Source organism: Camelus bactrianus, chromosome 12 (genome assembly GCF_048773025.1).
Source record: "Camelus bactrianus isolate YW-2024 breed Bactrian camel chromosome 12, ASM4877302v1, whole genome shotgun sequence".
In the NCBI taxonomy this organism is placed as follows: Eukaryota; Metazoa; Chordata; class Mammalia; order Artiodactyla; family Camelidae; genus Camelus; species Camelus bactrianus.
Genome location: NC_133550.1, coordinates 65,911,528 through 65,938,500, shown reverse-complemented (window position 1 = coordinate 65,938,500; position 26,973 = coordinate 65,911,528). Strand labels below are relative to the sequence as shown.

Sequence of the window (26,973 nt, the reverse complement as noted above, 5' to 3'; positions counted from 1 at the left end):
CCTGGGTGTCACGAGGTCCATGCTTCCACGCCGTGAAGAAGTCGCTAACTCAGCTCCTTAAGGAGATGAGAAGGGTCTGTAAAAACTACGTGCGCCCCGCTGCGGCGGTGCTGGTGGAATAGCGCACCGGCAGAGTGGGTGCTGGTTTCCCAGGCACCTTCTAACCCACCCGCCCCAGGACCCCCGTGTCACAGGCGGGTAGGAGAGACAGTAATGCAGAAGGGAAGGCAGGGGAAGGGACGGGGCCCCCAGGAGGGTGAGGGCCAAGCAGAGTGCGGTGGCTTATCAGCTAATGAGTGAGACCCTCCGTTTTCCACATGCACAAGAGCAGTGGTCCCAGATGGGGTGCCCTCACTCAGAAATCCATGGTGCGGCTCTGCAGGGAATGGAAATCCCCACAGAGGCCCCAAGACACCATCACTGCTGTCTTCATCATCACTTATGACCAACATTTTAAATGCGTTATCTCCATGAAGCCACACCATTATCTACCGTCTCCAGCTGAAACATGTGGGGAGAAGCTCAGAGAGGCTGAGTTACTGCCTCAGAGCTAGGAAACTGCCCACAATACAAAAGTGGTTTTAAAAAGAAAGGACAACACACACATGTATGCACACCTGCACCCTGAGCAGGAATTTGAGCCCAGGTCTCTCTGACTTCCAGGACAATGAGACTTTAATGATGACAGGGGAGGGTATACCTCAGTGGTAGAGCACATGCTTAGCATGCACGAAGTCCTGGGTTCAATCCCCAGTACCTCTTCTAAAAAGTAAATAAACCTAATTACCCCCCAAAATAAAATAATTATACAATAATAAATAATACAATAATAAAACTTTCTTAAAAAAGAAAATTTAAAAAAAAAGACTTTAATGATGAACATATTTATAAAAATACTCAAAGTCTTCTGTAACAAAAGAAAAAACTGCATTTCTGTGGCCAGTGATCTTTTCTGGTGGACCAGTGGTTCAAAATATTTTGAGGATGTTACTTTATATTATGTGGTGATAGAAAAAAAGTGGAGACAATGAGTAAATAAATATCAATGCAAATTTAAGGTTAGAGTCTCAGTTTAAGATGTCTGGCTATTAATACTGGGGTGTGGGCCCATCTGGGAAGCCGTAGTTGGGAACCGCTGGCGAGGACGTGGGTTCTCAACGCTGCTGATGGAGTTTCCGGTGGGCAAACTTTCCTGGGCCCTCTGTGTTACCACCTGCCTATGCTCTAACGACCCCACTGCTAGGAGTTTGTCCTGAGAGGTCAACAAGGGCACAGGCAGCTGTGTGCAAAGATGCCCCCTGTACAGCTATTTACAAGAGTGGGAAACGCGCCATCATGAGGGATGGTTTAATGGAGCACAGCCTTGGGATGGAATAGAAGGCAGCTGTTAAAAGTGATGCCTGTAGACAGACCAGGCAACACGAAGAGGATGAGACAGAAACACACGCACACTCACACAAAAGGATGCCCACCATGTATTTCATAACAAAAAACACTTCACAAAACAACTACACAGTGTGGTCCATCATCATTTCAAAAAATACACGTCGGCACACAAACCATCTAGAAAAATGCACATCCAACCACTAACTGTAGTTAGTTACCTCTGGACAGGATGACGGGGGAGGTTGGGGGGTAGGGAGAAGAAAGGAGGATCGTTCCTTTGCAATTAGTAGATTTTGGACAGTTAGTATGTCAAACTGCAAATAATCAGAGGCTAAATACGCAATATTAGTAAACCGCTAAAACAAAAAGTGCATTTGCAAACAATGCACAAATAAACAGACACATTAAAAAAGGACCATTTGGCTTTCAAACACAGACCCAAGCTGCATGTAACAAGCCGTCCGTGTAGAGAAATGATGTGGAACGAAGCCCCCAGCACCGTTATCTCTGGGTGATGATGGGATTACGGATGATTTTTATTTGTTTTTCTTATCTGCATTTTCAGACATTTCTACCATGAACCTGAATTACTTTTTTAATTAGAAAAGCAAATGAGAAAAGTTAAAGAAAGAGAAAGGAACGAATGCAATCACCCAGGGGTTTAAGAAGGATCAGCCGCGCATTAGAGAAATCTGCGCCGAGAACTCAAAAGATGCCAAATTTAAGCACCCAGCTAATCCTGGGAAAATTATATTTTGTCTTTAATGCTTGCCAAGCTCTCGAAACGTATTTTCACGATGCCGCTGAGCTCTGAGTGGGGGTGGGGGTGTGCTCTATATACTCACTGCAGGAGAAGTATTTTGTGCAAACTCATCAGTGGGATATTAGCAAGTCTTTGCTAGGTGCCGGCCACGTTCTAAGTGTAGGACGGCCTTGGAGAACGGAAGTAGAGGGGCCAGAACATCCTAGGCCGAGGGGCAGTGAGGGGGCAGCTCAGAGGGTGTGATGGATGAATTGTCTCCCCCACAAAAAAGCGGTGCTGGAATCATAACCCTCAGAACCTGTGAGTGGGAACTCATTTTGGAAATAGAGTCTTTACGGAAGTAATCGAGTTAAGATGAAGTCATGAGGGCGGGCCTTAGTCAGCATGGCTGTGCTTTTACAATAAGGGGAAATCTGGACACAGACGCCCACACGGGAGAATGTCACGTGAAGATGAGGGCAGAGACGGGGGTGGTACAACTAAAGACCCAGCCAACGCCAAAAGTCGCCAGGAGGCCGCCAGAAACCGGCGGAGACCTGGAACAGATTCCCCCTCGGTCCTTAGAAGGAACCAGCCCTGCTGACACATTGATCTGGGACTTCTGGCCTCCAGACTGAGAGGACAGAAACGTCTGTGTTTAAGGTACTTTGTCCCGGCAGCCCTAAGAAGTGAAGACAGAGGGTCTGGGAGAAGGCCAGCACGTCGGGGGCTGTTTTGGCTACGGGATGGGCAGTCCTTATTCAACGAACACAGTGGTGTCTGTTTTGTTCACGTGGCCCAGCTGGGATCAGAAAGCTGGCTGCAAATGGCACAGGACAAAGGATCCTTCAGCCCGGAACACCGCTTACCTGGGTCTCTAGTTCCGTCACCTCCAAATTCAGCTTGTTCAAGTGCTTGTTCACGAACGTGATGAGAGACTGTGGGGGCAAAGACACACGGGAACCGTGAGTGAGGTTCAGCTCCCGTGGGGAGGACGGATTCGACGCCTGCCATCAGTGGCTTGGTGAGACGCTTCCACAGTCTCCTCTGTTTGCTAAAATAAAAAGCTCATGTTTAAAGTGAAATGTTCTCACAATAACCCTCGGTTTCAACGGGATGATGCCTCAATCCAGCCCAGCTGGAGGAGACACGCACATCCCTATGCACAAGCCCGTGCATGCACGCGATCCACACTCGCGCCATATTTAACAGCCCTACCGAAGATAATCAGTGCCCTCAAGAAGGAAAAGACTGTCAGGGGAGGGAATTAAATGTTTACACGTATCCTGGAAACGACCCTGAACTACAAAAGACTGAGGGAGGAAGGCTGCCTCGGGCCACACCCATCTCGGGTTCAGTAAAGCAGACTCTACCCAGGGCTTCAGCTGAGGTGAGCAGGGATCTTCTGAGTCATGGTACGCACGTACCAAGGACCACTGGCTTCTCCTCTCTGGCAAACATTTAAAACTTGCCCCCTGTAACTTCCAAACCCAACTTTAATGGAAACTCAGTACCAACCCCACCCCTCCCTGCCCTGGACATGATGCCACTTCCTTATCCATTCTACCCAAATGCGCCAGGCACTCTGCTCGGTGCCGGGGACACAAGACAGTCAGACAGAGCCCCAGCCTGAAGAGTCAGAGGCGTCACTCTCCACATGTACACCCAGCGGAGGCAGCAGAGAAATCGAGAGATACCCCAAAGCGTGTGAAACACGCAATGTGGGGGGGTTATGCACACGCAGGGGGAGGTGCGTGGATCCCTGGAAGATGCCGGGCCGGGGGAGCATCTGAGCTGGGCTGAGGACGGGCCATGTGGGAGACGGGAGTGGGGGGAGTGGGCGGGGCAGCCACCCAGGCCACGTACACATGTGCGAACCCCCTGGGATCTTCTGGCCCAGGCTGGATGGGGGTGGGATGGGAGAGACCCTGGAGGGATCTGGAGAGGTGGACAGGGTCCCCCCTACATTCATTCTGGGGTACAGGAGCCACTGACACAGCAATTTTCAATTTGGAGGTGAGGAAGCCATCAGGCAAATCAAAGGATTTTGTGTTGGTCTTTGCTGGGGCCCCCAGTGCCACACGTGCCTTTTCAAAGCCCGAGTCAGCACCAGATCTAGAGAAAGATGAATGTCACAGCACATCATATTCACACAATCTTCTGCCCTCTTCCCGCACGGCACTCACAGCGGCTGCCTCTGTCCCAACACGTGGGGAACCTGGGACGAGGGGCTATAATCTGCCAGGTCACACAGCTGAGGAGTGGGGAGCCAGACCTGAATCCTCTTCCTGTGCGTCCACAGGACACATTCTGCCAGGGTTCTGGGGGCCGGATGTGGCCGGGGTGGGGGTGGGGGGCACTGCTCTGAGGCCCGGGGGTATGTCGCTCATGACCCAAGGATGCTAAGAAGGCTCCACCCCAGGAGGATCACTGGGTGGTTCTGCCCGCGTTTTGCAAAGTGCTTCACAAACTAAAAATCTCATTGTCCCAACCTGGACCCACATTTGCCAAATGCAGGTTCCATGGGATTTAATGTGTTCTACTCCAAAATAAATAAACGGATCTCACTGCAGACAAACAAGTGTGGAAAATGCTGCCTACCAAGCGCCCTCTTGGGAGAATCCCAATGCTTGTCAGCATATTAAAGGCTCTGAGAAGTCCTGCATTAAGAAACCTGTTTGGGGAAATCGCCCTAGACAAAGCTCTCTTCCCAGGTTCAAGACTGTAAAGGCAGGAGGGGAAGTTTGTCTGCTCCACCGCTGCCTCCCTGAATGTGAGGCCTGCAGGCGCTCAGGTAATTCCATGTGCGGGGAGAAGCGTCTCCGTTCCTTTTGGGGGAGAACCAGCCTTCCCAGCAGATCCCCCCGGAAGCCCACCATTCCCCAGCCCCCGACTCCAGAGCCTCGTGCTCCCAGTTTTTTCCAATCGTAGGTTGACCAGCACGCGGCCGGGGCGGAGGGAGGGCCTCCCGCTCCGTGCTCCTATCTCAGGGGACCAGGCCAAACGCTGCATGGAACAGCCCTGCCAGCAGAGGCCTGCTTGTTTACCAGGCACGTCATGATTGCAGCTCCGGGTAAGACGGCCAGTGCCAGCCAGCAGGCTGCCGTGCCGAAAAACATTTCCATGTGAAAAAAAAAAAAGCCTTGATTCGGAATGAACCACCCCCCCCTCCCCGGCGCTGGCTGGTAGTTCACTCCACAGAAGCGGGGCGGGTGGACAGGAAGGTACCCGGCAGTGGAGATGCTGAGTTAAAAGTCGCCAATTTTATGCACTGTAGTTACGCTTTTGACTATAATTACACTTCAATCCAAGCGGCAAACATTTCAGAGATTTTTCAAACATTTTCCCACCTTCCTCCCAGCACGGAGTTCGGAGGGAGACGGGAGGGAAACGCACGCCCTCGGAGAGCTTACCTTTTTCACCACGCTGAGCTTGTCGGGGGCGTGGTCGAAGAGCGTGTCGAAGGCATCCCGCTCTGCGGACAAGCGGAGACACAGAGACGGCTGAGGGAGACCCGGGTGCTGCTCTCAGCCCCGCCCGACCCTGGGACCCAGCCGCTTTTGATCCCATGGGATGTTCAGCCTGCCTAGAATCCTTGTCACTCCTGTCAGAACCCAGGGGCCGGTGCTGACAAGGAGCAAAATCAAGGAAAAGATGCTTCAAAGGTTCCTCCTAACTCAGTTTCTATCTTTTAACGTGAAATACACCGGGTGGCACTTGGACATTTGCCCCCATCACATCCCAGGACTCCAGGCGTCCTTGCCTCTCTGTTTCCACGTTCCTTGTCTTGCTGGTAAATCTTATTGATAAATCTGACCACCCCCATACAAGCTCGATCTCCTCTCACCTGGGAGCAGCTACAACCTCCTGCTTAATTGGTCTCCCTCCTTCACTCCTAGCCCCTCCGATCCATTCTCCCTCGCAGGCACAGAGAGCCATGTAACATGTAAACTGCATCATTTCTTGCCCGCTCCGATCCCTGCCCTGACTAAAACTCTCCACCAGCTTCTCACCACTCCTAGAATAAAATTCATCCCCTCCCGCATGGGCCCACAGGGTCTGATGGGCTCAGCATCGCCCCCAGCACACCCACTCACCCTACCCCTATCCACTAACCAGCTTTCTGGCTGCTCCTCCATCACATGCCCACCACAGGGCCTTTGCACCTGCTGTTCACGCACCTCACTTCCTTCAGGTTGCTCTGAGATGTCACCTCCTCTGAGGGGCCTTCCACGACCATCTGCTTCTACAAGAGCACCCCACTTCCGCTCCCTGTCCCCTTACCCTGGGGCAATTTTCATAGCACCTAATGACTACTTTGAGAGTACCTTTTATTTTTATTTGTCTGTTGTGTATTATCTGTTGGACTGTCAGCTCCTTGCAGGCTGGGACCACTGTCTCACTTGTTCCCTGTCACTGGCTCCCAGATCAATGAAGGGCCCGCAGCCAGTGCTCAGAGCAAATGAAACAGCCAGGAAATCCTGCTGAGAATCGTCCAGACCTATGCTTCCCGGAGTGTCCCCCTCTGTGGGATCGTCTGCAGGGCCTGGAGTGGGCCGTTCCACTGGGTCCCACCCACCTCCCTTCTCACAGGGACCCCGACCCACTCTAACTGCCACTCACGGGCACAACCATGCTTCCAAATTAACCCAGAATCAATCCCTTCTCTTCAATGGTGAGGCCACTGGAGACCACGGCAGCACGGGGTCTCAGAGGACAAGATAGGAGCAGGGCTGGCTGAGGGCCGGGGGCCTGGTTCTGGCCTCACATTGCCACGGCAGGTCGCGTGGAGGCTGGACAGAGCACACTGCAGCCTGGACCCCAACCAGGAGGGCTGAAGTCTCCAGGGTGGACACAGGGCTGGGGGGTGTCACTGCCAGGACAGAGGGAGATGGGGGAAGGGCATTTGGAAGGCCCTGGGACCCCCACTTCTGTCCTCAAGGAGCTGCCCATCCCTTCAAGGTGCCTGGGGGTGGTACATGCTAAGAGGACCTCGGCCAGTAGAGGCCCTCTACTACGAGCTGAAACTTGGGCCCAAACCCAGTGTGGCGCTCAGGGGGCTGGGGAGACCAGTTTGATGGGGGAGGTGGGGTAGGCAGTCCCCTCCACCTGTCTATAGGGGGCCGGAGCCCAGAACCAGAGCCGGCCTGGGGCCTGCTTCAGCACGGCCCTGCCTGACCCAGGGAGAAGGATGGGGGAGAAATGAGAAAGAGAAGGTGGGTCATGACCAAGTGAGCCAGAGCTGGGTCCTCACCTGGAGGGAGCATCCCGGCCACTCCTTTGAGCCTGTGCCAAGAGGCAGGTGCTCGGTGTCCACAGGCAAGGGCCCTGGGAGGCAGCTCACACCCCAGCCCAGCCCAGCCCAGGCAGCCTCCTCCTTGGCCTTGGGGGTGGGTGGCAGGAAGGAAGGTGAGAAGCAAGAGGAAGGGTGTGTGTGCGTCTGTGTGTGGTGTGCGCGCACACACGTGTGCACCTGGCCTGGGGGGTGCTGGGGAAAGGGCGCCCCCAATTCTTTCATCTAAAGGCCAACAGCAACCAAAAGGCCCAGCCCCGCAGAATCCCCTCCTCTAGCTTTCCCACCGCAGCAGCTGTAAAGTATTTTTATAATCATCTAAGCCAGATTATGCTCAGACAGCCTGCTATAAGGGGGAAAAAAAGCTAAATCTTTACAAAGCAAAACATAAACTTTAAACGCAGCTTAAGAAAAACCCCAGGAGCAGAGCAGCCTTGACATCAGCCGGGTATATTTAGCTGGGCCACCGCTGGGCCTGCAGTCAGGGCGGCAGGGGAGCCATCTCGAGGTCCGGAGGCCGGCGCCCCCGTGCCCCGCTCACCTGCACCCGGGAGACTGGGTGACGTCACGGCCGGGCGGTGTGCCTGGCCTTGGGAATGAAAACAGATCGGGTCCAGATCCTGGTGCCCATGACTTAAGCAAGGAGCTTCCCTCCTCCATAAGACAGAAGCAAAAACAGTCCCTGGCTCACTGGCGGGGTGAGAATGAAGCAAGATGGTGAACAAAGGGCCAAGCCGCCACCACCTGGCAGGGGTGTCACTGGCACTCGGTGATCTCCCCGCAGGCTCCAGGGACAGTCCTGGCCCCGGGAGGGGCCCAGGCTGGGAAGCACAAAGAGGATGGGCACCAAAAAGGCCAGAAAGATGTGGAAAGGGGCCAAACCAGCCAGGGGCCCCCATGTCCACCCAAGTCCAACTTCAGGGACGCTGAGTTTACTCCAAATAAGGTGGGTTTTGTCCGTCTGAGTCAACATTTTAAGTTGGAAGATTTGTCCCAAAGTTCTGAATTTCTGGCTTCTCTTGAAGACCTGGAAGCTGAGGCAACAGTGAGCCTACACACCTCCTCCCCAGCATTAAGAGGCTACCTGTGGAAGTGGGGGTGCAGACGCCCCCGTCTGCCCCAGACCCCAGCACTCCCCACCACACCCAGCCCTTCCTCATTTCATATCCAGCCACGTCCCTCTTCCCTGTCCCCAGCCTGGCCCCTGGAAGCACCTGAGCTTGAGGCCATGGTCACAGGGCCGGGGACGGAGGAAGGCTTCACTCAGGAGCCCTGACGTTTGAGCTGGGGCTCGCTGGGGCAAGAAGTGCAGGAAGAGCACTCTGGGCAGAGGGGAGAGACAGCACAAAGGGAGGCATGAGAAAGCCAGAGTCGGTTCCAGGTAGTGTGGCCTCTGGGGGAGGCTAAGAGGGGCTGGGTCCCTCGGGGTGAGGAGCTGTGGAGGGCGGTGACCAGGAATGGCATGATCCAGCTGCAGTGTTAGCAGAAACAGGGAGATGTGAGGGGGAGAGACCAGGGGCTGTAAGGAGACCAGGAGGAAGAGGAAGAAAGCTTCTCCTCCTTTCTCCCCAACTCCCAGCAGCCCGGTGAGGGGGAGGGGGGCCCACGGAGGAGAGGCAGCCAGCAAGCCCGTTGCCATGGAGATCAGACTACAGCATCCCAGTTCCCTTGGGGAGAGACGGGCCTCCCATCCACCTCAGTCAGGATTGTGATGTCCTCAGGAGGTAAGGGGGGAGGGTCTCTGTGGGGGAGTGAACCACCCTGCCCCGAGCGCTAATGTGAGAAACTGAGGCCCAGAATTTGGCTCTGTGCGCAGCCCGGTGGGAGATCTGCCTGGTGTTCCAGAAGCTCCTGGAAGGTGTCCTCCCCAGGGCTGGAGATGCACGCGGAGGAAGACACACTCCAGCCCAGGATGCTTACAGCTCAAGGAGCCATGTGCAAAGGGGAAGAGGGAAGGGCTGAGTGAGAGGCCCCAAGTGCCTGGGCACCCGAGGCTGCCAGGCACGGGAGCACAGCAAGGCGCTCCTTGCGTGCAGAGATAAGCAAAGAAATAATTAGGCAGGGCCGGGGCCGGGCGAGCCGGAGAACGGATGGTGATTCGGGCAGGTGGTCAGGGAGGGCCTCCCTGGAAAGTGAGCTGAGAGCCGGGGGAGCTGAGGGACTGAGCCACGGGGGGGTCCAGAGGGAGAGCACGTCAGGCCGAGGGTCCTGCAAGTGCGAAAGCCGGAAGGGGGAGCCCTTGGGGTGCTCTTGGGGGAGCACAGACACTGGGGAGAGCGAGGAGGCCAGAGAGAGAGAGAGATGAGGGGTGTCAGGAGGCGTGGGCTGGGGGGGACCCACGAGGCCCCGGGGGAAAGGGCCGGCGGGAGCCACTGCGCGCCTGGGTGACCAGGAGACCTGGGGGCCTGCGTCAGCAGAAGCAGGAGCCGGGCTGGAGCTAATCGCCTGTCACCCACTAATAGCCTGTTTGCATTTCACAAGCACGGGCAGGCCTATCAAGCACTGAGAAGACTCCACACTGTTCTCGGGGTGCCGCGGCCCCTCCTGGGCTCAGCAGCAGGGCAGAGGCGTCCATCCCCGGTGTCAAACCGCGACCCCTGGCTCTCCGCAGCGAGTCACCATGTGGTCCACCAGACCTCATGCACCCCTTCCCAGGGCTGCCGGGCTTCACGCCCTCTGCCTGGGCTGCCACACACGGCCCCCCGCCGAACTGATTCTCCCCAAGTCCCCCAAACCTCGAACCAGGCCCATCCCCCACAGAAGTGACAACTTACAGGAAACCAAAGCCACACTTAAAGACGCTCCATGGCCCCACCGGGTCACCTCTAGGCCTCTACAACCCCACGGCGTCTGGGCCCCTCCAGGCAGAAGGATAGGGAGGCAACAGAAGGGTGCACAGCGCCCCCAAATGGGCCCCCCAGACACAGGGCATGGCTGGGCGGCCCACGCCGCCCCCCCACGCCAGCCCTGTGAGCCGCACCCCCGCGCTATTCTGAGCCCTCAGCAACTGGACACAGGAGGGTTTCCTCTCCTCTCCTCCTTTTTAATTTTTTTTTTTAAATAATAAAGACATTCAAGAGAACTGAATTGCTACTTAGAAAGAACAGTGAAGACTGCATTTCCGCAGCACCGCGCAAGGCCTGCTTAAGGAAGTTAAGGACACGTAATTGCTGCAATTTCGCTCGTTCAAGACTTTTGAGGACCGAAGGGCACCGTCCCTCTTCATACGCGAGACTGTGTCAGCCATCGGTCCCCGTGATACCCATGAGGGACAGAGCCCGGGAGCCAAGCCCAGCGGTGCCTCTGGGGTGGCACCCCTCACCCAGAGGCCCCCGCAGCCAGGGATCAGCTCTGGGGTCAGCTCACACGGCATGAGGGGAAACTTCCACCTGGTCTCCACTCTTCTTCGAGCAGCTGCATTGCCTGCTCTGCTCCCTGGTGAGTGTGGCATTTGGAGTGGGTGACGGCTTTTTGTTTTGAAATAGACCCCAAAGCAGTGAGTCTGCCTCAGGCTGCCTCTGGCTGTGGCTGAGAGCTGGGGACTTCCGATCCCTGAGGGTTTAAACGCTGCCACAAGCTGTCCCTTTATCTGCCATCCTCACTGAGATGAAGATGGGGCCTCAAAAGGGCAGGGACCAGCACTTGGGGAACAGCCGCTGAAAACTAATAGCAACAGAGAACGAGTGTTGGATCCTGGGCCAAGTAGAGCGAACACTTATTATCCCTAGAAATCCCCTCAACGACCCCATGGTCCCATCTCACAGCTGGGGAACAGAGAGGTAAAGGAGCTGGCCAGAAGCCGCCCAGCTGGGACCAGAGCCAAGGCTGCCTGGCTCTAAAGAGGTTTGTTAAGCCGGAGATTTTAAGGTGGACAACTACATGTAAAACTCCACCCCGTAAGGAGTCCAGCTAATCATGCTCTGTATTCCTGGGTCATCCCTGCCCTCCCTTTCCTCCTGGTCCATTCCCTGCTCCAGCGCCACCAGTGAGACCACGTGCCACGTCCCAGACGCTCCCCCGTCCTTGCTTCCAACTACCCACCGTACTCATCTGATCCCCGCCTGGCCTCCCGCAGCTCTGAGAAGCAAGCCACACGCCCATCATGCAGGGCCCCCAGAGGAACCACACTCTTTCTCTAAGATTCCAGAACTGCTGGGAGCAGCGAAACCCACCCAGGGCCCTGCTGCCCGTGTGTGACTGCACGAACCCCGGGGGCTTCTGAGACAGCCCCACAGTGCCCGGCGACCTCAGGCTCCCCACCCCACCCCCAGGTGACTTACCAAACCGACCCATCATCATCCTGCAAACAAGAACAGAGAGAACCATCATCAGACGGGCCGCTCAGAACCCAGTTTAGCAAGCAGCACTGGAGGAGGGGGAGGCGAAGCCTAAGTGGGAGCCCTGAACTGCCCAGGCGAAGGGCTATTTATAAAAATGTGAGTCACACTGTGATAAACTCTCTCTGCTCTAATTACCAACGAGAGGTGCCTATGCGGATTCTAAATGTTTGCACAAGACCGCAGCAAATCGCCAGCATTATTTAAACCACCATTTTAATGCCATTTGGGGGACACTTAAGTCATGGGAGGGGTTAACATGGAGACCATTTCAGCAGGAAATGGGTCTTCTAGAAGCTGTTGAGTTTAAACTTTAAAATACCAGGGTGCAGATTATCCAGAGATCACACTCAGTGATGCACTTCTGGGGAATCATGAAACTAAAGGATCCTGGAAAACCACAGGCTCAGCCCTGATTTCAAGGTACGAGCTGAAACCGCGAAGGACGGGTAGCTAGTTCCTCCCTGGGGATCTGAAAGCACGAATGCACAGGTCCTTCCTGTGCACTCCCTTTCTGAGAGCCAGGGACCTTTGCTTTGTCCCCCAAATCCCTCTAGACTCAAGCAAGCCCTTTGGTTCCATCTTATTTAACACATAGTCTCCTTAGCACCTACTATGTGCAGGCCATGGAGCTACAGAAATAAACACTCCCCGCCAGCCCTGCCCACGTGATGCCTGATGGTGAGAGAGACTCCTCAGCCCACAATTCAACACAGCCCATGTGCACCAGAAATGTGACCCACAGGAGATGCAACGGGAACTAAAAGGAAGCCGGCCAAGCCTGCTTGGCAAACAGGGAGGGCTTCCTGGAGGAGGTGACCTCAGTGCTGCCTCTAGAAAGAAAGGAATGGGAAGAATGTTGAGGTTAGATGGGAGGTGGGGAGAAAGCCTTGAAAAACCGAAGGTAGGTCTTTGGAGCTGCAGGGAGGGTGAGCTTTGAGGGAAATAAAGCCAGATGCAGGCAGACAGTGGGCTGGCGCTAAGGCATCTGATAATTTAGATGCTCCATCAGATCGGCTGGGGCCACGTGGAGGGGAAAGGACAGGAGAGAGCAAACCTGGAGTCTGAGAGACCAGGCAGGAAGCTGGGTGACCTCTGCTGGAAACCTCTCTGCACCCTGACTTTGGGGCACTCCCCCTCCTCCTAAAATTCCTTTAGGGCCACACAGCACTTCTCACAAGGTCCCTGGGCTGGATATCACACTTCAGACACGTCCTTTCTCGTCAGCTAGACTGCTAACCCTCGAGGAGAGGAACCCATCCTCTCAGCCTCCGAGTACCGGTGCCTGGCACATAGCAGGCTCTCTGGGTGCTGGTCACTGCTGTGAATCGTTGAAACCAATCTCCCACCAGCCAGCTCTGGTGACAGAGCCCCCACTGCCCTCTGCTGTCCTCTCGGGGCTCCCCCACCCCCTGCCAGACTGGGGAAGACGGGCACAGCCTGTCCCCATCATTGCTCGACCCCTCAACGGGCCTGGCTGCTCCTGCCTTCAGCAGGTGTGGTCTCCCTCTCCCTCCCCCTCCCCCATCCAGGGTGACCTGGGACTTGCTCTGACCCACAGAATGTAAGGACACAGTGTGTGGGGGTCCAGGGAGTCTGGGGGCATGCAGTTGCCCTCTCACTCTCTGGGGACCCTGAGGGCACCCGGAAGAAGCCTGGCTCTGCAAGGACAAGAGACACGGGGAGGGACAGGGGCCCCCCCACCGGCTAGCACCGACCACCAGACTGGCTGAGACCCACCCAGACTGCTGACCCACAGAACTGTAGGCAAATAAACTGACTGTTATTTTAAGCCCCTTGCCTTGGGGTGGTCTGTTACACCATGATGGATAACTAGACACCACCCCACTCCTAGGGCCCCTCAAGCTGCCCTCCTCCCGCTCCTGAGCAGGCTGAGCTGGCTGCCCCAGGGCCACCATGCCAGGCTCAGCACCCCGTCCCTGTCCCCCCTCCTTCCCCCACACCCCCCACCCCCAACTCCCTCCCAGGGGCTTGGAACAGATGTGCACACACATCAGGCCACAGGCCAGCGTCTCTCCAATTCACCTGACAGCTCCCATGCCGGGAGCGGTTTCCTGTGTCAGCTCGATTTTGGAAAGACCATACATGAATTCATGACACAGTAATTAATCACTCCGTGAACTGAGCGGGTGGGTTAGCCCAGACAATCAATTTTTAATGTTCTGTTTCATGTGAAACAGATTTAGTCGAGAGGCACCAATGCAGGGAATTTTAAAGATCCCTAACAGGGTGTCCTAAGGCCTCCTAAAAGCCACGTGCAAAACATACCATTTGATTTGCTATTTTCAATAGGTGTGAAGCCTTTTAGACTTAATGAAAACTACTGTCTGGGGTAGGGGGTGTAGCTCAGTGGTAGAGTGTGTGCTTAGCATACACAAGGTCCTAGGTTCAATCCCCAGTACCTCCATTTAAAATAATAATAAATATAAATAAAAATGAGTTAAAAAATTTTTAATTAGAAACAACAGTCGCTTGGCCTTCTCTGAGAGACAAGGGACGGCCCGGCACTATCTCAAAGGCAGGTTCTAGCTTGAACGTGTGGCTCCCTCCTTCTGACGCAGCTAAGGTAGACAGGTCAGTGAGTCAGGACACGGGCCCCTCTGACCATTCCAAACACCGCCTCCCCTCTCCACACGCTTGCAGTTCACCTCCTAAAATAAGGAATGACAAGTTCAAAGTCTTTGGAGGATAACTTAGTGCTAACACTAAAAACTTTGACGTCTTTAGCAAACCTACTCTATGAAAGTTCACTGCTTTAGATTTCCACTCACCCTTTTCCTCTTTATAAAGAGGTTTTGAATGGGATCAACTATATTTTTACTTGTTTATCATACCCCGTCTCATTCCAGAAAAGATTGCGGGTGTCCTAAATAACTTCTAATTCCTATGCCACACACACTTGTTTATTTTTCTATTGGGGAAGAAATAAAAGATCTGTTCATTCCGCTTTTAAATACCAAACCAAACTGCTATCTTGCCCTTTGTTACCAAAAACAAAAACAGAACTACACTAAAATTAACAAAAGCAAACTGTGAAGAGAGTGAGTGGAGGATGGAAAGCCAGGGCGGACGCTTGTGAGAAAACCCCATCCCGAGGTCAAGGGACCCAGAGTGGAAGTCGGCCCCAGGGTGTGCAGGTCCCCGGCCGGAGCAGCGCAGCCGGCCCACTTACTCCGTGGTCGTGGTCAGCTCCTCCGTGACGTGGCTGGAGTGCAGCAGGCCTTCCCGCTTCTGCAAATCCCAGAACGAACAATAAATGAACACCTGGGCAGGCGGAGAGGGCGGCACATCACAGGCAGGGCAGCTGAAGCCGGGTGCAGACAGACGGCAGGTGACTACAGCGTGACCCTTTGGTGGCCAGAACCTGCTCCAACCTCCCCCCCGACCCTGTTCTCCACGCTGCCCTGAGAGCTGGCAGCTGGGGGGGGGGGTGTCTCTGGTCACCCCAGCTCCCAAAGGAATCCCCGACGTCCTGCAGCCAGGAGAGGCGAGGAGCCTGAGGGAAGCACTGGATGAAACACGCAGGGTCCCCCCAGAAGCCAGGTCCACTCAGAACCTCAGAATGGGCCCGTTTGGAAATGGGGTCTTTGCAGATGTGATTAGTTATGATGAGGCCATACTGGATGAGGGTGGGTCCTAAATCCAGGACTGGTGTCCTCTATAAGAGAGAAAACAGAGACACAGAAACACAGACACCGAGAGAAGAGGCCGCGCAAGGACAGAGGCAGAGCCTGGAGGGCTGGGACGGGGAGGAGGCCGGCACCGCAGCAGCCAGAACAGGGAAGGAAGGTCCTCCCTGGAGCCGTCGGAGGGCCCAGGCTTCTGCAACGTGAGGGAGCAAAGTCTGCTGTTTAAAGCCACCCAGTCAGTGGGACTTTGTTACAGCAGCCCTGGGACCCTAACACGGTGCGGGACACAACTCTCCCGGGGCCGGGCAGGAGCAGAGAGGAAAGGATGGCGGGGGAGGGGGAGGGGGCGGGGTGGTGGCGGGGCAGAGAAAGCCCGTGCGGCCCGGACCTCCGGACGGAGCGGGGCGGCCAGCTCACCCAACCACCACCACGAGCCCCCACCAGAGCCCTTCGAGGCACAGGGAGCTCACTTCCTGTGGGGCAGCCCACCACGGACCCCTCTTGAGATCCAAGCTCCCCGACCTCTCCTGAGCTCGGCCGCCAGGGAACTCTCACCGCTGGTTCTCGTGATGGAGAGTAACCACCACAGGGCAGCTGCCGGCTTCCCCGGGGCCTCGCCCTGGCTGACTCTCAGGGGTGCCGTGAGGGAGGCCCAGAGACACTGTGTTCACTTACGCACACGTCAAAGGTGCGCTAGGCACCGACTGGATGCCGGGCGCAGGCCTGGCTACGGGACAGACGGGGCTGAATACTTTAAGTCTGTAGTAGTATCTCAATTTTCCGGGCAAAGCACTGCAGCTCAGAGAGAAACCAAGTGATCTCTCAAGGCCACGCTGCCAGGGAGCAAATACGGTCCCTTTTTCATCCCTTCTCTCCACAAACTGCCACCCTCCTCACATCTCTCCGTCTCAGACTGGATAACCCGACGTCGAAGGCCTGAGTCTGGCCAGTTCCGGGGCCCTCTCCTCCCCTCTTCATTCCACTCTGGACGTGGCCCAAAGAATCCTTCCGTAACCCCGGTCACAGAAGGCAGCCCCCGCGAGTGCTTGCCCGGGCCAGAAAAGCGTCCTGCAAACCCAAAAGATTTTCTTGGACCAAAGTGCAGGCCTGAAAGGAAACATCCTGATTACTGAGCTGCACAGCGTTTGTGGAGCCCCAAGTCTGACGTACATGGGTTTGGGAACCATGTTCTCATGTGTCTTTGGGAAGGCCTTCCCAGCCAGTCGCCTCAAGGGAGCATCCAAGACGAAGGCGGCAGGGATGGCCCCGTGTCCCCATCACCACCTCCAACCCCAAACATTCCCCCTTAGGAAGCAAACGGGGTCAAAAGGCAGGGAACCCTCGCTTGATGCCAGAAAGGGGCACTCCCAGCCATCGGGTCGGGGCCGAGCTCCCAGGGTAAGGGAGGGTCAGGCGGCTTCAGAAAACACAGGATCAGCCAGAGCCTCACAGACCACAGAGACCACAGGAGTGATAAGTTTAAAAACCAGAGGAGAGTGTGGAGCTGGACATCTCCAGTAACATAAACACAGGAGACATCCAGGTTCCAAATGTAACCTCAAGGCTCTGGCAGAAGCAGCTGTTCCTTCAGGACCTAAGCATGCTTTCCTCATCAGTACCCACCAACAGCCAGGGCGGGGGGCCAGGGACACAGAAGGCACTTAATACACGTTTACTGGGTGAGACTGCACACACAAAGTCAAGGCCGGGCTTGTCCCCTTAAATGCAGATAGCAAAGGTGACGCCACCTCCGTCAGGAGGACCCTGGCTCCCAGTTACATTTTCCCAAGTGAAACAAGAGAAATGACCCTAAAAAGGAGACACTGGGAGATGATGGATGTAACTGGGCACAAACGCAGCAGCCGCCTCTGATTGGGGCATCAGGGTAACTACTTCAAACCGCTGCTCTCAACCCTCTCCAGTGAGCAATAAGCTTACTCAAGAGGACTGATTTCCAGCTACTTGGCTTTGCAGAGAAATGAATGCTCTTTTCAAAAATGTGGCAAATTAAACCTGAACGCACTCATGCCTTTGCATCCGCCTCTCTTCAAATCAGTGCCATTGTTCCTGTTCCATCATTTACCTTGAAGCCAGGGAGAGGCGTACATTTTGTCAAGAGGAAAAAAATAGATGGTAGCCTCTTAGGGAACAAAGGAAAAAGCAGGCAAACTAGAGGAGGAACAAGTTCCGGTGCCTCGCGGGCAGAGCTGCAGGCAAGCTGACCACCAGGCTGGCGATACTCACCCGCACGACCACCACTTGCACGGAGACGTGTTCAGGAAGGCGGATCGGGGCCCGGAAGTGCATGGCCAGGGCCACGAGGAGGTGGAGGATGGCCACCAGGTTCTTCCCGTGAATTGCTGGTCGGGAGGGAAGAAGGGACTGGTTTAGATCATTAGACGGGAACCCGGAGCCCACGTCCAAAAGGCAAGGAAGATGCTGAGTGCAAATGAGACCTCAAAGGAAAACCACGGGAAAAGCCACAGGCCACGGAAAGCTGGACTGACGGGCAGCCTGTGTGAATTTAGTTCTAGCTTCTGATTTATTTGCTTTCCTGTTGGCCTCCAGTGACTTGCGCAATCACTTTCAAAAGCAGGCTGTTTGTTAAAAAAAAAAAAAGTGAACTGGGTGGTAAGGAGACAGAATGAGCCGGAAAAAGAGGTCGCCTGGCCACTTACCCAGCGCAATAATATATTATTATTAAGCATTATTGCAATAAGCAACAATGCATTATTAAGCATCTCGGATGCTTAAAATTCTCAGCCATCTCCACAGGGCAGGCTACAAGGGCAAAAGATGTTTGGGGATGTCAGAAGACTCCTGCCCTGCCTGGGGCCTGGCTGCCACCCCCAACTCCACCAGCTCTTCTCTAGGACGTGGACCAAGGTGTGGTCACCCTCATCCTGTGCGGGGCTTTACTGTTTCCTAAGCACTGGATTCCCCGGCCCCGGCCCTGCAACCCAAGAAGCGAGCCTGGGTCTGCCCTAGGTCTCGAGGCCAAAACACCAGGGGCAAATCTGACTGCAGCCTTGGTCTCCCCCAAGCACAGGGGCCCCTGGTGGCAGGGATAGCCTCTAAGCCTCACTCTGGCTGCCCTGCCCTGGGGATGGGTCTGGGGCAGGGGCACCAGGACAGAGAGCTTTCCGGCCTCTCCTGGTTTAGTGCTTCACTTTTCTGGTTTTGTGTCTCGGCTGGAAACATCATCATGCCACAGATTCCTAAAGCCAGTACGCTCCAAGACGTATCCTGGGGGTGCGGGCCCTTCCAAGAACCCCAGAAACCTTCTTGTGTCTTATAACGCAAATTCCCGCCCTGCCTCTGGAAGCCTTGCTTGATCCAGCCAACCAGAAAGGACACCTCTCTACTGCGGAGCTTGGGAAAGTCCAAGGCGGGTGTGACTTGGCTCCTTATCTACACGCCTTCTCCTCTCCTGGCTGCCTCTCACAGAGCAGGAGTGTGACCGGGTTTTAAAGTGCAAGGCCAGACGCGAAGGGGAATGACCAGGTGGCCAGCTCAGAGGCCGGGCCCCCCACGCTCCCCAGCCCCGGCGGCCGCTCACAGTCCACGCTCCACTGGAGCGCCCAGCCGTGGGGCCGCAGCAGCTCGTGCACCGCCTCCAGCACCGTCTGCAGCTTCTGCTTCTGTCCTATCTCGGACTGCGTCACCTCGGCCACATTCAGCTTGCGGTCTGCCAGTTTCTCTGCATCGAGAAGGACAAGAGCGAAAGGCAGAGCATCAGGGAAAATTGCAGGGACTCAGGGACACCTGGTCAACCAGCCACAATGCACCTCCCCACCCCGCCGCCTCCGCCAGGTAGAGACACCTAGCAGGTCCCCACACAACAGTGGGGAGCGGTCAAGACATGGAGCCTGGAACTCTGAACTTCCAAGCCACTCCAATTCCTTAGAAAGTCACTCTGGGATGAAAGGGGGCGGGGAGTTCAAGGATAAAACTGGGGGCGTCCCACCCAGGAACATTCTATGTCCACAGAACGGACAGATGATTCAAGGTGCAGCTGGGAGGCAAGGAGGTGCCCTGAGGGGCGGGATGGGAGGTGAGGGGGCGGTGCCAGCGGGTTCCCAGAGGGAAGAGGACTTTGATGAGGAAATAAAAAGGGTCTCAGATGCAGCCTTCCCCCTCCCTGCACATGTGCCCTCCATTCTTCTTTCTCCATCACTTGGACACCACGGGAAGAAGGATTCTTAGGTATTCAGGTACCCGTGACTATTTTCTTGCCAGGAGTGAGCAGGACGCAGATCTGGAGGAGCCGGACAAGAACTGTCACGTGTGCTCAAGATGCAGTGACTGAGATGAGAGGAGCAGGAGAGACACTTGACGCCACACCTGCGGAGGGGCAGTGGGGAAGGATGGCCAGGCTTCTCTTCTATTCGTTTATTCTAAGACCTAGGGGTTTTCTGATAGGTCTCCTCCGCAAAACAGAAGCCACATCACAGAACATCATGAGCTCAGGAACCCAGAGGGTGATTACAAAGTCCTGGGCACAGAGCCCGACGAACCGTAAGACTCTGGCACAGAGCTGCTGTCGGGGGCACTGATGGGAGGGAGATCGGAAAGGCAGTCGGGTCCAGGCTGGGCACAAACAGGGCTTCCGCTTTGCAAGTGGCCCCCAGCAAAGTTCTGTTTCAGGCGCTTTCGCTGGAAGCCCGTCCCCACGTCCTCCCCTCCCTCCATTAGAACAAGAACGAGCAGTCTGATATTCCTTCCAGGACCCTATAATCACACAGCAGTACCTGCTGGGCTCAGGATACTCCGTCAACCATTCATTCATTCTTTCATTCACTCACAGAACAGTTCCCGAGCACCGACTGTGCCCCGGGCACTGTCCTAGGGCCAGACACAGCACAGAGGGCTCTAGTGTGGGGTGGGGTCAGCCCCACCTGGAGAACGTGAGCTTGGGGAGCAGTGAGTGCTGGGGGCAGAACAAAGCAGCTCGACAAAGCGCATCCTGCCGGGGATGGAAGTGATTCCTGTTTACGCGTTTTGACTTCCCTCCACCTGTATCTAATAGGTCTTAGATGAATAATCCACAGCTCTCTATCCATACGAACCCCCTGAACACATACCACAGGTCCCCAGGTGCTCAACAGGCAGGGACAGGGCAGAGCTGGGGCCTCTGGGGAAGGAAGCAAGGCTGAGAGAGCCAGGTGGTCCGAGAGCCTCGCCCACTGGGAGAGACAAGGAGCCTGGCACGTCCCCACCGTCCCCTTCCTCAGCCACCCCCGCAGACTGAATGTGGCGCCCGAGGGGAGGAGGAGGAGAGGACGGGGAAGGGGAGGAAAGAGCATTAGCCGTTACAAAGCATCAGAATGGGGGGCTGAGACAGTGGAGATTCACTTCCTCATGGTCCTGGTGTCAGCAGACTGGGCCTCTCCTCGGCGCATAGACATCCTGACATGGTCACCCTTCTCTGCGTGTCTGCATCCTAATCTCCTTTTCTTTAAAGGACACCAGTCTTACGGGTTTAGGGCCCACCTCAATGACTTCATCTTAACTGTAAAAACCCTGTTTCCAAATACAGTCACATTCTGAGGTCCCGAGGGTTAGGACGTCAACATATGAATTCTAGGCGGGACACAGCTCAGCCCGTAACAGAAACCCAGGCGGCTGGCCGTGCCTGGTGCCGCCTGCAGCGGGGTCTCGGGTGACCCTCCAGTGTGGAAGAGAACCAGGTCCTTGGCCGCCTGTCACCAGCATCCCTCTGACGGGGCCGCAGGAATGGCCTGGGGCTTTGGCACGGCCAGGATCCCCACCTTCCTGGCAGGGAAAGAGACAGAGGAAAATGTGGCAGGCAAACGTGGCGACGGCCGAATGTGGGGCTGCACATGCTAATTACTCTAGGGAGGTCCTGCATCTTTCCTCAAGAAGGGTGTGCCGTGAGTCAGGAGCAGGACGACAGCCCACCCCTGAGCGCCCTCAACGCGCCGGTGTGGGGACCCTCACTGCGCACAAGTGGTCCACCTGGACAAGGCTGCAAGTTACACCCCCTGAAACCTGCCCACGGCAGAGGGCCTGAGAGCTGCTCCCGGAATCTGCTCTTAAGGAGAGGGGGCTCATTGAGGGGCCCACTGGTGACTCACACCTGGCCAAACCCAGAGGTCCGTTCTCTGTCCTCTGCTCCCTCACTCCTGCCTCCTTGAAATCTCTTCTTCTCTATCCTTCCCCTGGCTCCTCCTCCCTCCCAGATGGACCCTTCAGACTCCTGTGCTGGCTCTTCTTCTGACCACTGACCACTCCCCCAGGGCCCAGTCCCCAGACCTCTTCTCTCTACAAATGCACAGAAGTCAGCTTTGGCTTTGGCATTTGGCCAGAATCTCCTATTGGGCTTTAGCGTCCACCTTCAGAAAATGAAGAGTTGACCGCTTCCATCAGTGTCCTTCCTGGCATCCGTGGGCCCTAGAGTCACGTGATCGCATAGATTATTAAGGCCTCTCGTCGGTGTAACCACAGCACTAATACGATCAGGCAAGACCTTGTGTTGTTCTGTTAACATCTGAACATTCTCTTCCATTGTTCTAGCCTTCACACAGAGCGGTATGTCAAACCACCTGACATGCAAGAGATTTGAGAATTGCCTAATCAAGTAGTCCTTATGCAAGATACTCAAACAGGACAGAGTTGCAGCCACTTCACGGTAAAAAGGCTGCCCGAGCCCAAGTCAGCCTCCTGTTCTACATTACAGATAACAAGACGGACAGAGCAGGATTCACTGATGACCACAGCAGCTTCAGAGCAAGGGCCGCATTCGCTGGGGCCAACTGAAGTGGGGACCAAAAGGATGTGCCTTGAGCAGGCAAGGATTTCTAATGGGATACCTGCCCCTAGATGCCCGTCACTCTCCTCCGTGGAGGGTGCTGGCACCATTCACAGGCACCTAAGGCTGAGTGCAGATGCACACCCAGAGCTGGCCCTGTGGTCCTAAGAGCCAGACTCCACAGCCACGCCGCTAGAACTAAGGCTTAGGGACACAATTTTTTCAAATGATTGGGTGGGTGAAGCCAGAAGTGTACGCAAAAAGAATAAGAAATAAAAATGCAAGTGAGGACAACACTCTTATGTTTGCTTCTGAAAATATTAGAAAGTATCTCCTTTGGGCAGTGAACAAAGAACCAGTTCAAAGGACTACTTTAAAAAACAAGTTTTGTCACCAATAGCCAACTTCTCAAGTCCAAGAGTCAAAGGGAAACTAGGTCTTTACGATAGAGAGGGAAGGAAGCTGATACCCAGGGCAGCTTCACCATCAGCAGAATCCCTGTGGACAGTGTCAGCCTAAGAGCCATGGCCCCCTCTCTCCTCCTGTGTGGAAAGTGAGTGTATCATCAGATTCCAGTTTGATGGCCTTGAGAGCAACCTAGCACCTGACGGTGCTGGGAACGACACAACACAAAACAAAGCTCCAACCAACATTTTTAATAATAAAATTGTGACAATTATTAAACAATCTTGATAACTTAATTTTAGATGTATTCTTGTACCAAAGCAGCTCATTCTAAGATGGGGGGTTCTCAGCTTAGCCAAACAGAGATTTAATTCTTGGCCAATGGCGTTCAGTCAAATACTGAAATTGGAACACCCTCTCCAGGTGAGGCCATCAGTCCCACAGCATTAAACATCTCTGCACTGCCAACCTCCACCCTTACCCCACAGCTGACTCGGGTGGGCTGCAACACCTCCCTCCTCATTCCCCACCCCCGATGCTAGTCCCAAGGGCTTCCTCATTCACCAGTTTCTTCAGGCCACAAACCTGGCCATCAGCCTTGATGCCTCGGGCGGCTTTAATTTCCAAAATACCTCCCCAAGTCCGCACCTCCATCCTGGACCGAGCCACTCATCCAGAGCCTGGGCTGTCCTGACTGACCTCTCAGCTCCCGCACCTGACCCTCCTCCTCATCCATCCCGCACCCAGAAGCCCAGGCGACCTTTTAAAACTCTAACTCAGATCAGGTCACGGCCCTGCTCAAAACCTCTGGTGGCTTCCTGTCACTTGGAATAAAAGCCTTCGTCTACAAGGGCCGGACAGGATCTGGCCCCATCTGTCCACCCCCGCCTCCTGCAGCCTCCTTCCGCCACTCTAAACACCACAGACTCTTCCTCACTTCAGGGTCCCAGATTGGAATGTTCTTTCCATGCCAACCATGCAGATGTCTGCTTGAATGTCAGCTCCCTGGAGGGCTGGCCTGGACTGCCCAGCCCCTCTACCCCACTCAGCCCCTCCACCCCGTGACCCTCTGATTTTCTCCCTAGTGCTTGTCACTCTCCTAAAGCATCTATTTGTTTTAGGATGAACCACCCTGTAACGGCTCTCCTTCTCCCCTCTGCCAGATGTGTGTTGGTGGTGAGGACAAGATCTCCTCCCTCTGTCACCAGTCTCCAGGGTTCAGAGCCACATCTGCCACATAGTAGGCCAGAGAATATCTGTTCAACGAGTGAAGGGATGACCAAAATAAACACAAAATCTGGTCCCTTCTAATGTGCCATTTGAGGACTGACTGAATAAGGACAGAACAATGTGTGAGCCATCAATCACCATGTCGTCAAAGCCAGTTACGTGACCCAGTTCCTCTCCCCACAGACCCACAGGTGCCCTCCAAGCTCAGGCCATCTGTAAGAGCCACTGTGCTGAGTGTGCGCAAACCCTGCCCCGAGGCACCCGGTCCGAGGAAGGGCGCGGATGCTCAGCCAAGGCCACAGCCCTCATGGCTGCAGGGGCTGCGTCCTGTGGTCCCAGGGTCACCCCTCCCTGGGATGCTCCCCTCCTGCCCCAGCCCCTGCCTGACTGCTCTCCCTCTGGTGTCTCTCCCGGTGAAAAGCACCCCCAAAGCTAGACCTGCCTGGAAGGAGGGACCCTCCAGGCAGTGTGCTAGGGAGCCCCCTCTACCAGGATCAGCAGGTCTGCCAGCCCCACTGATGCCGGGGGGCGGGGCCAGCCACAGCCCTTTGGGAAGGGAGTGATCCAAGTTGGCAAGGGGACGCCGAGCCCTCCACGCCACCTCGCAGGGATCTGGGGACATCAGAGCTTCCTGGGGACTGAGACACTGTCCACCAGACAACTCATCTCTCCTGGAGCATCTGGATGGTGCCAACGTCCAACAGAGCCAGAAAAAGCCTCACCTACCTGCTGCCTTTTCATTTCCTGTGAAGGGAGCCTTCGTCCTTGCCGGAAACGAAACCACAGGGCTTTCTTCACTGACTTGGTCAACATGTAGTTACCGTGAGCCTGTTACTCAGGGGGACTCTGGGGACCCTCCAGCCCTGCTCTGACCCCTCATTTCTTTGTCTTTGCCTCTATTGTTGTTAACGACCCTGTCCTGACTCCAGGACGTGTGCCCAGCACCGTGTTAAGTGCTCTACGTACATTTCACTGAGGAACTTGTCCCCAGTGGACAGACATGAAAAGAGCGTCGGCAAGTCAGTCTCCTTTCTCGCCTCCCCCACCCCCAAATCATGTCCCTCAAGGGCATAGCTGAGGACCTGCCCCGCTCCGGCATCTCCCAGCCTGAATGAGCCAGCACAGGCCTGGAGGTGCTCAGAGCTGGACGGGCACAAGGCTGGCAGGGAGGGCTGACCCAGAGGACACAGCGCCCCTTGGACATGTGCACCCAACAGCACAGAGGCCGCAGATGGTTCTGGAAGCTGTGTGTGACCCATGGCTGGAGCTCTGGGGGACGCCCACCTGAGAGACGAGGAGAGGTCAGGTGACCTGGAGCCCAAACGAAGCCCTGGGAGCCGTGGGCTCAGGGCTGTGGCTTAAATCTACTCTCCGGACGAGTAACAGATGTCGCCATGTAGAGAATTGTGCGGTCCAGCCTGGGGCCACCCCTCGCTGTGGCCCTTTGCAGGGGCTGGGCCCGCCCTTCCGTGCACTCACCCAGGAGCTTCTGCAGCACCTGCCCATCGTACAGGTCCTCCTCCAGCTGCTTCACAATGATCCGCTCCTCCACCAGCACATCGTTAATCCAGTCGATGAGAACCTGCAGGATGGACAGGTGTGGTAGCCTCGACCACTGAGCTGTGCCCTGAGGACCAGGCAGTGACCAGAGCAAGCGCAGGAACTGAGGGCCGCTGGACACCGAGATGCCCCAGTGCAGGGCCAGGCGAGCCCAAGGGGAAAGGCAGGTTCTCCCAGCCTGCAGGGCCCCCCAAACCTGGGCTGCCGGGACCCCCGTGGGATTCACAGGACAGCAGGTGGAGGGTAGCACCGTGGTGGGACTGGCCTCCTCCTAGCGGGGACCTGAGTGGGTGCAGAGTCTCAGCCAAAAAAAGTGATGATCTGTTCATCACAGCGTGGAGGAGGAGCGGGGATTAAATGAGGAACCATCAGTAACATGCCTGCCATTGGCCGGACAGCACAGATCCTGCCCATCATAACATAACAAATAATAGAATTCTCTCCCTTAATACCTGCACCCAAACCTTCCCCCATCACCCTGAGCCCAGAGCTCTGGTGAGAAAGGGGATACCGTGCAGGTGTTACTCACCAGCAAGATGCTACTCTCAGCGGCATACTATTTTTTTCATGGCTTTATTGACATAGAATTCATATTCCACGCAATTCACCCTTTTTTTTTTAAAGTTTTTTTTAATGGAGGTACTAGGGATTGAACCCAGGACCTCGTGCATGCTAAGCACATGCTCTATCACTGAGCTACACCCTCCCCGCCAAAACATTTCCAACCCCCAAAGGAAACTCCGTCCCATCAGCAGTCACTCTCCATCCTCCCCTCGCCAGCTCACTCCAGCCACAGAACCACATTCTCGCTGGATGTAGCTGCTCTGGATGCGCCATATGAATGGAATCACATCACACGTGATCTTCTACATCTGGACTCTTTCACTCATCAAGAAGTTTCCAAGGTTCACCCAGGTGATAGCACGTGTCAGGACTTCTTCCACCTCAGGGCTGAATTTCACTGTACGGAGAGGCGCACTTCTCGGATCCATTCACCAGCTGGGGACATTCAGGATGTCACCACTTTTCGGCTGTTATGAGCAGCGTTGCTATATACGCGGGCATCCAAGTTGCATGTGGGCACCTGTGTTCATTTCTCTAGACCAGCCTCTTCTCAACAAGGTGTGCATTCAGTTCACTGAGTAATGTATCACAAAAGAAGACAGCTTCGATTGTGAAAAATCTGCGGAGAAACAGGATTCCCACCGAACAGAGCTCCACTTGGCTGACATCACTTAAGGCACTTCTCTGAAACATAAACCGGATGCCTGCACAGACTTGAACAAAAGTACACATAGTAGGGGAGGGTACAGCTCAGTGGTAGGGTGTGTGCTTAGCATGCAGGAGGTCACGGGTTCAATTCCCAGTACCTCCATTTAATAAATAACAAATACATAAAGAAACCTAATTCTGTCCCCCAAAAAGAAGACAAAGCAACCCCCCTCCCTGTGTGTGCTACGTGACCCAGGAATTCCAGTTCCAGAAGCTTCTCCCAAGGTATGAATCCAAATGTGCTCCCAGACATTTATCAACTCTGGAATGGTTCCAAATTTTGCATAAGAAAAGCTGAATACACAAGAGAAAAAAAAAAAGCCTGG

At 55.1% G+C, this 26,973-nt stretch overlaps 1 protein-coding gene across 4 annotated transcripts in view; it reads right to left on the bottom strand.

Annotated features, from left to right (window-relative positions):
- Positions 1 to 26,973, bottom strand: part of PARVB (parvin beta) — a 93,295-nt gene that overhangs the window by 7,546 nt on the left and 58,776 nt on the right. For all 4 annotated transcript variants that reach the window (XM_074375671.1, XM_074375670.1, XM_010960178.3 and 1 more), the window contains exons 4-10: positions 25,295 to 25,397; positions 18,968 to 19,108; positions 17,653 to 17,768; positions 14,952 to 15,010; positions 11,702 to 11,721; positions 5,542 to 5,603; positions 2,998 to 3,066 (exon numbers count right to left, since the gene is read on the bottom strand). In XM_074375671.1, coding sequence (XP_074231772.1) covers positions 2,998 to 3,066; positions 5,542 to 5,603; positions 11,702 to 11,721; positions 14,952 to 15,010; positions 17,653 to 17,768; positions 18,968 to 19,108; positions 25,295 to 25,397 — 570 coding nt within the window. The remainder of the gene's footprint in view (positions 1 to 2,997; positions 3,067 to 5,541; positions 5,604 to 11,701; positions 11,722 to 14,951; positions 15,011 to 17,652; positions 17,769 to 18,967; positions 19,109 to 25,294; positions 25,398 to 26,973) is intronic.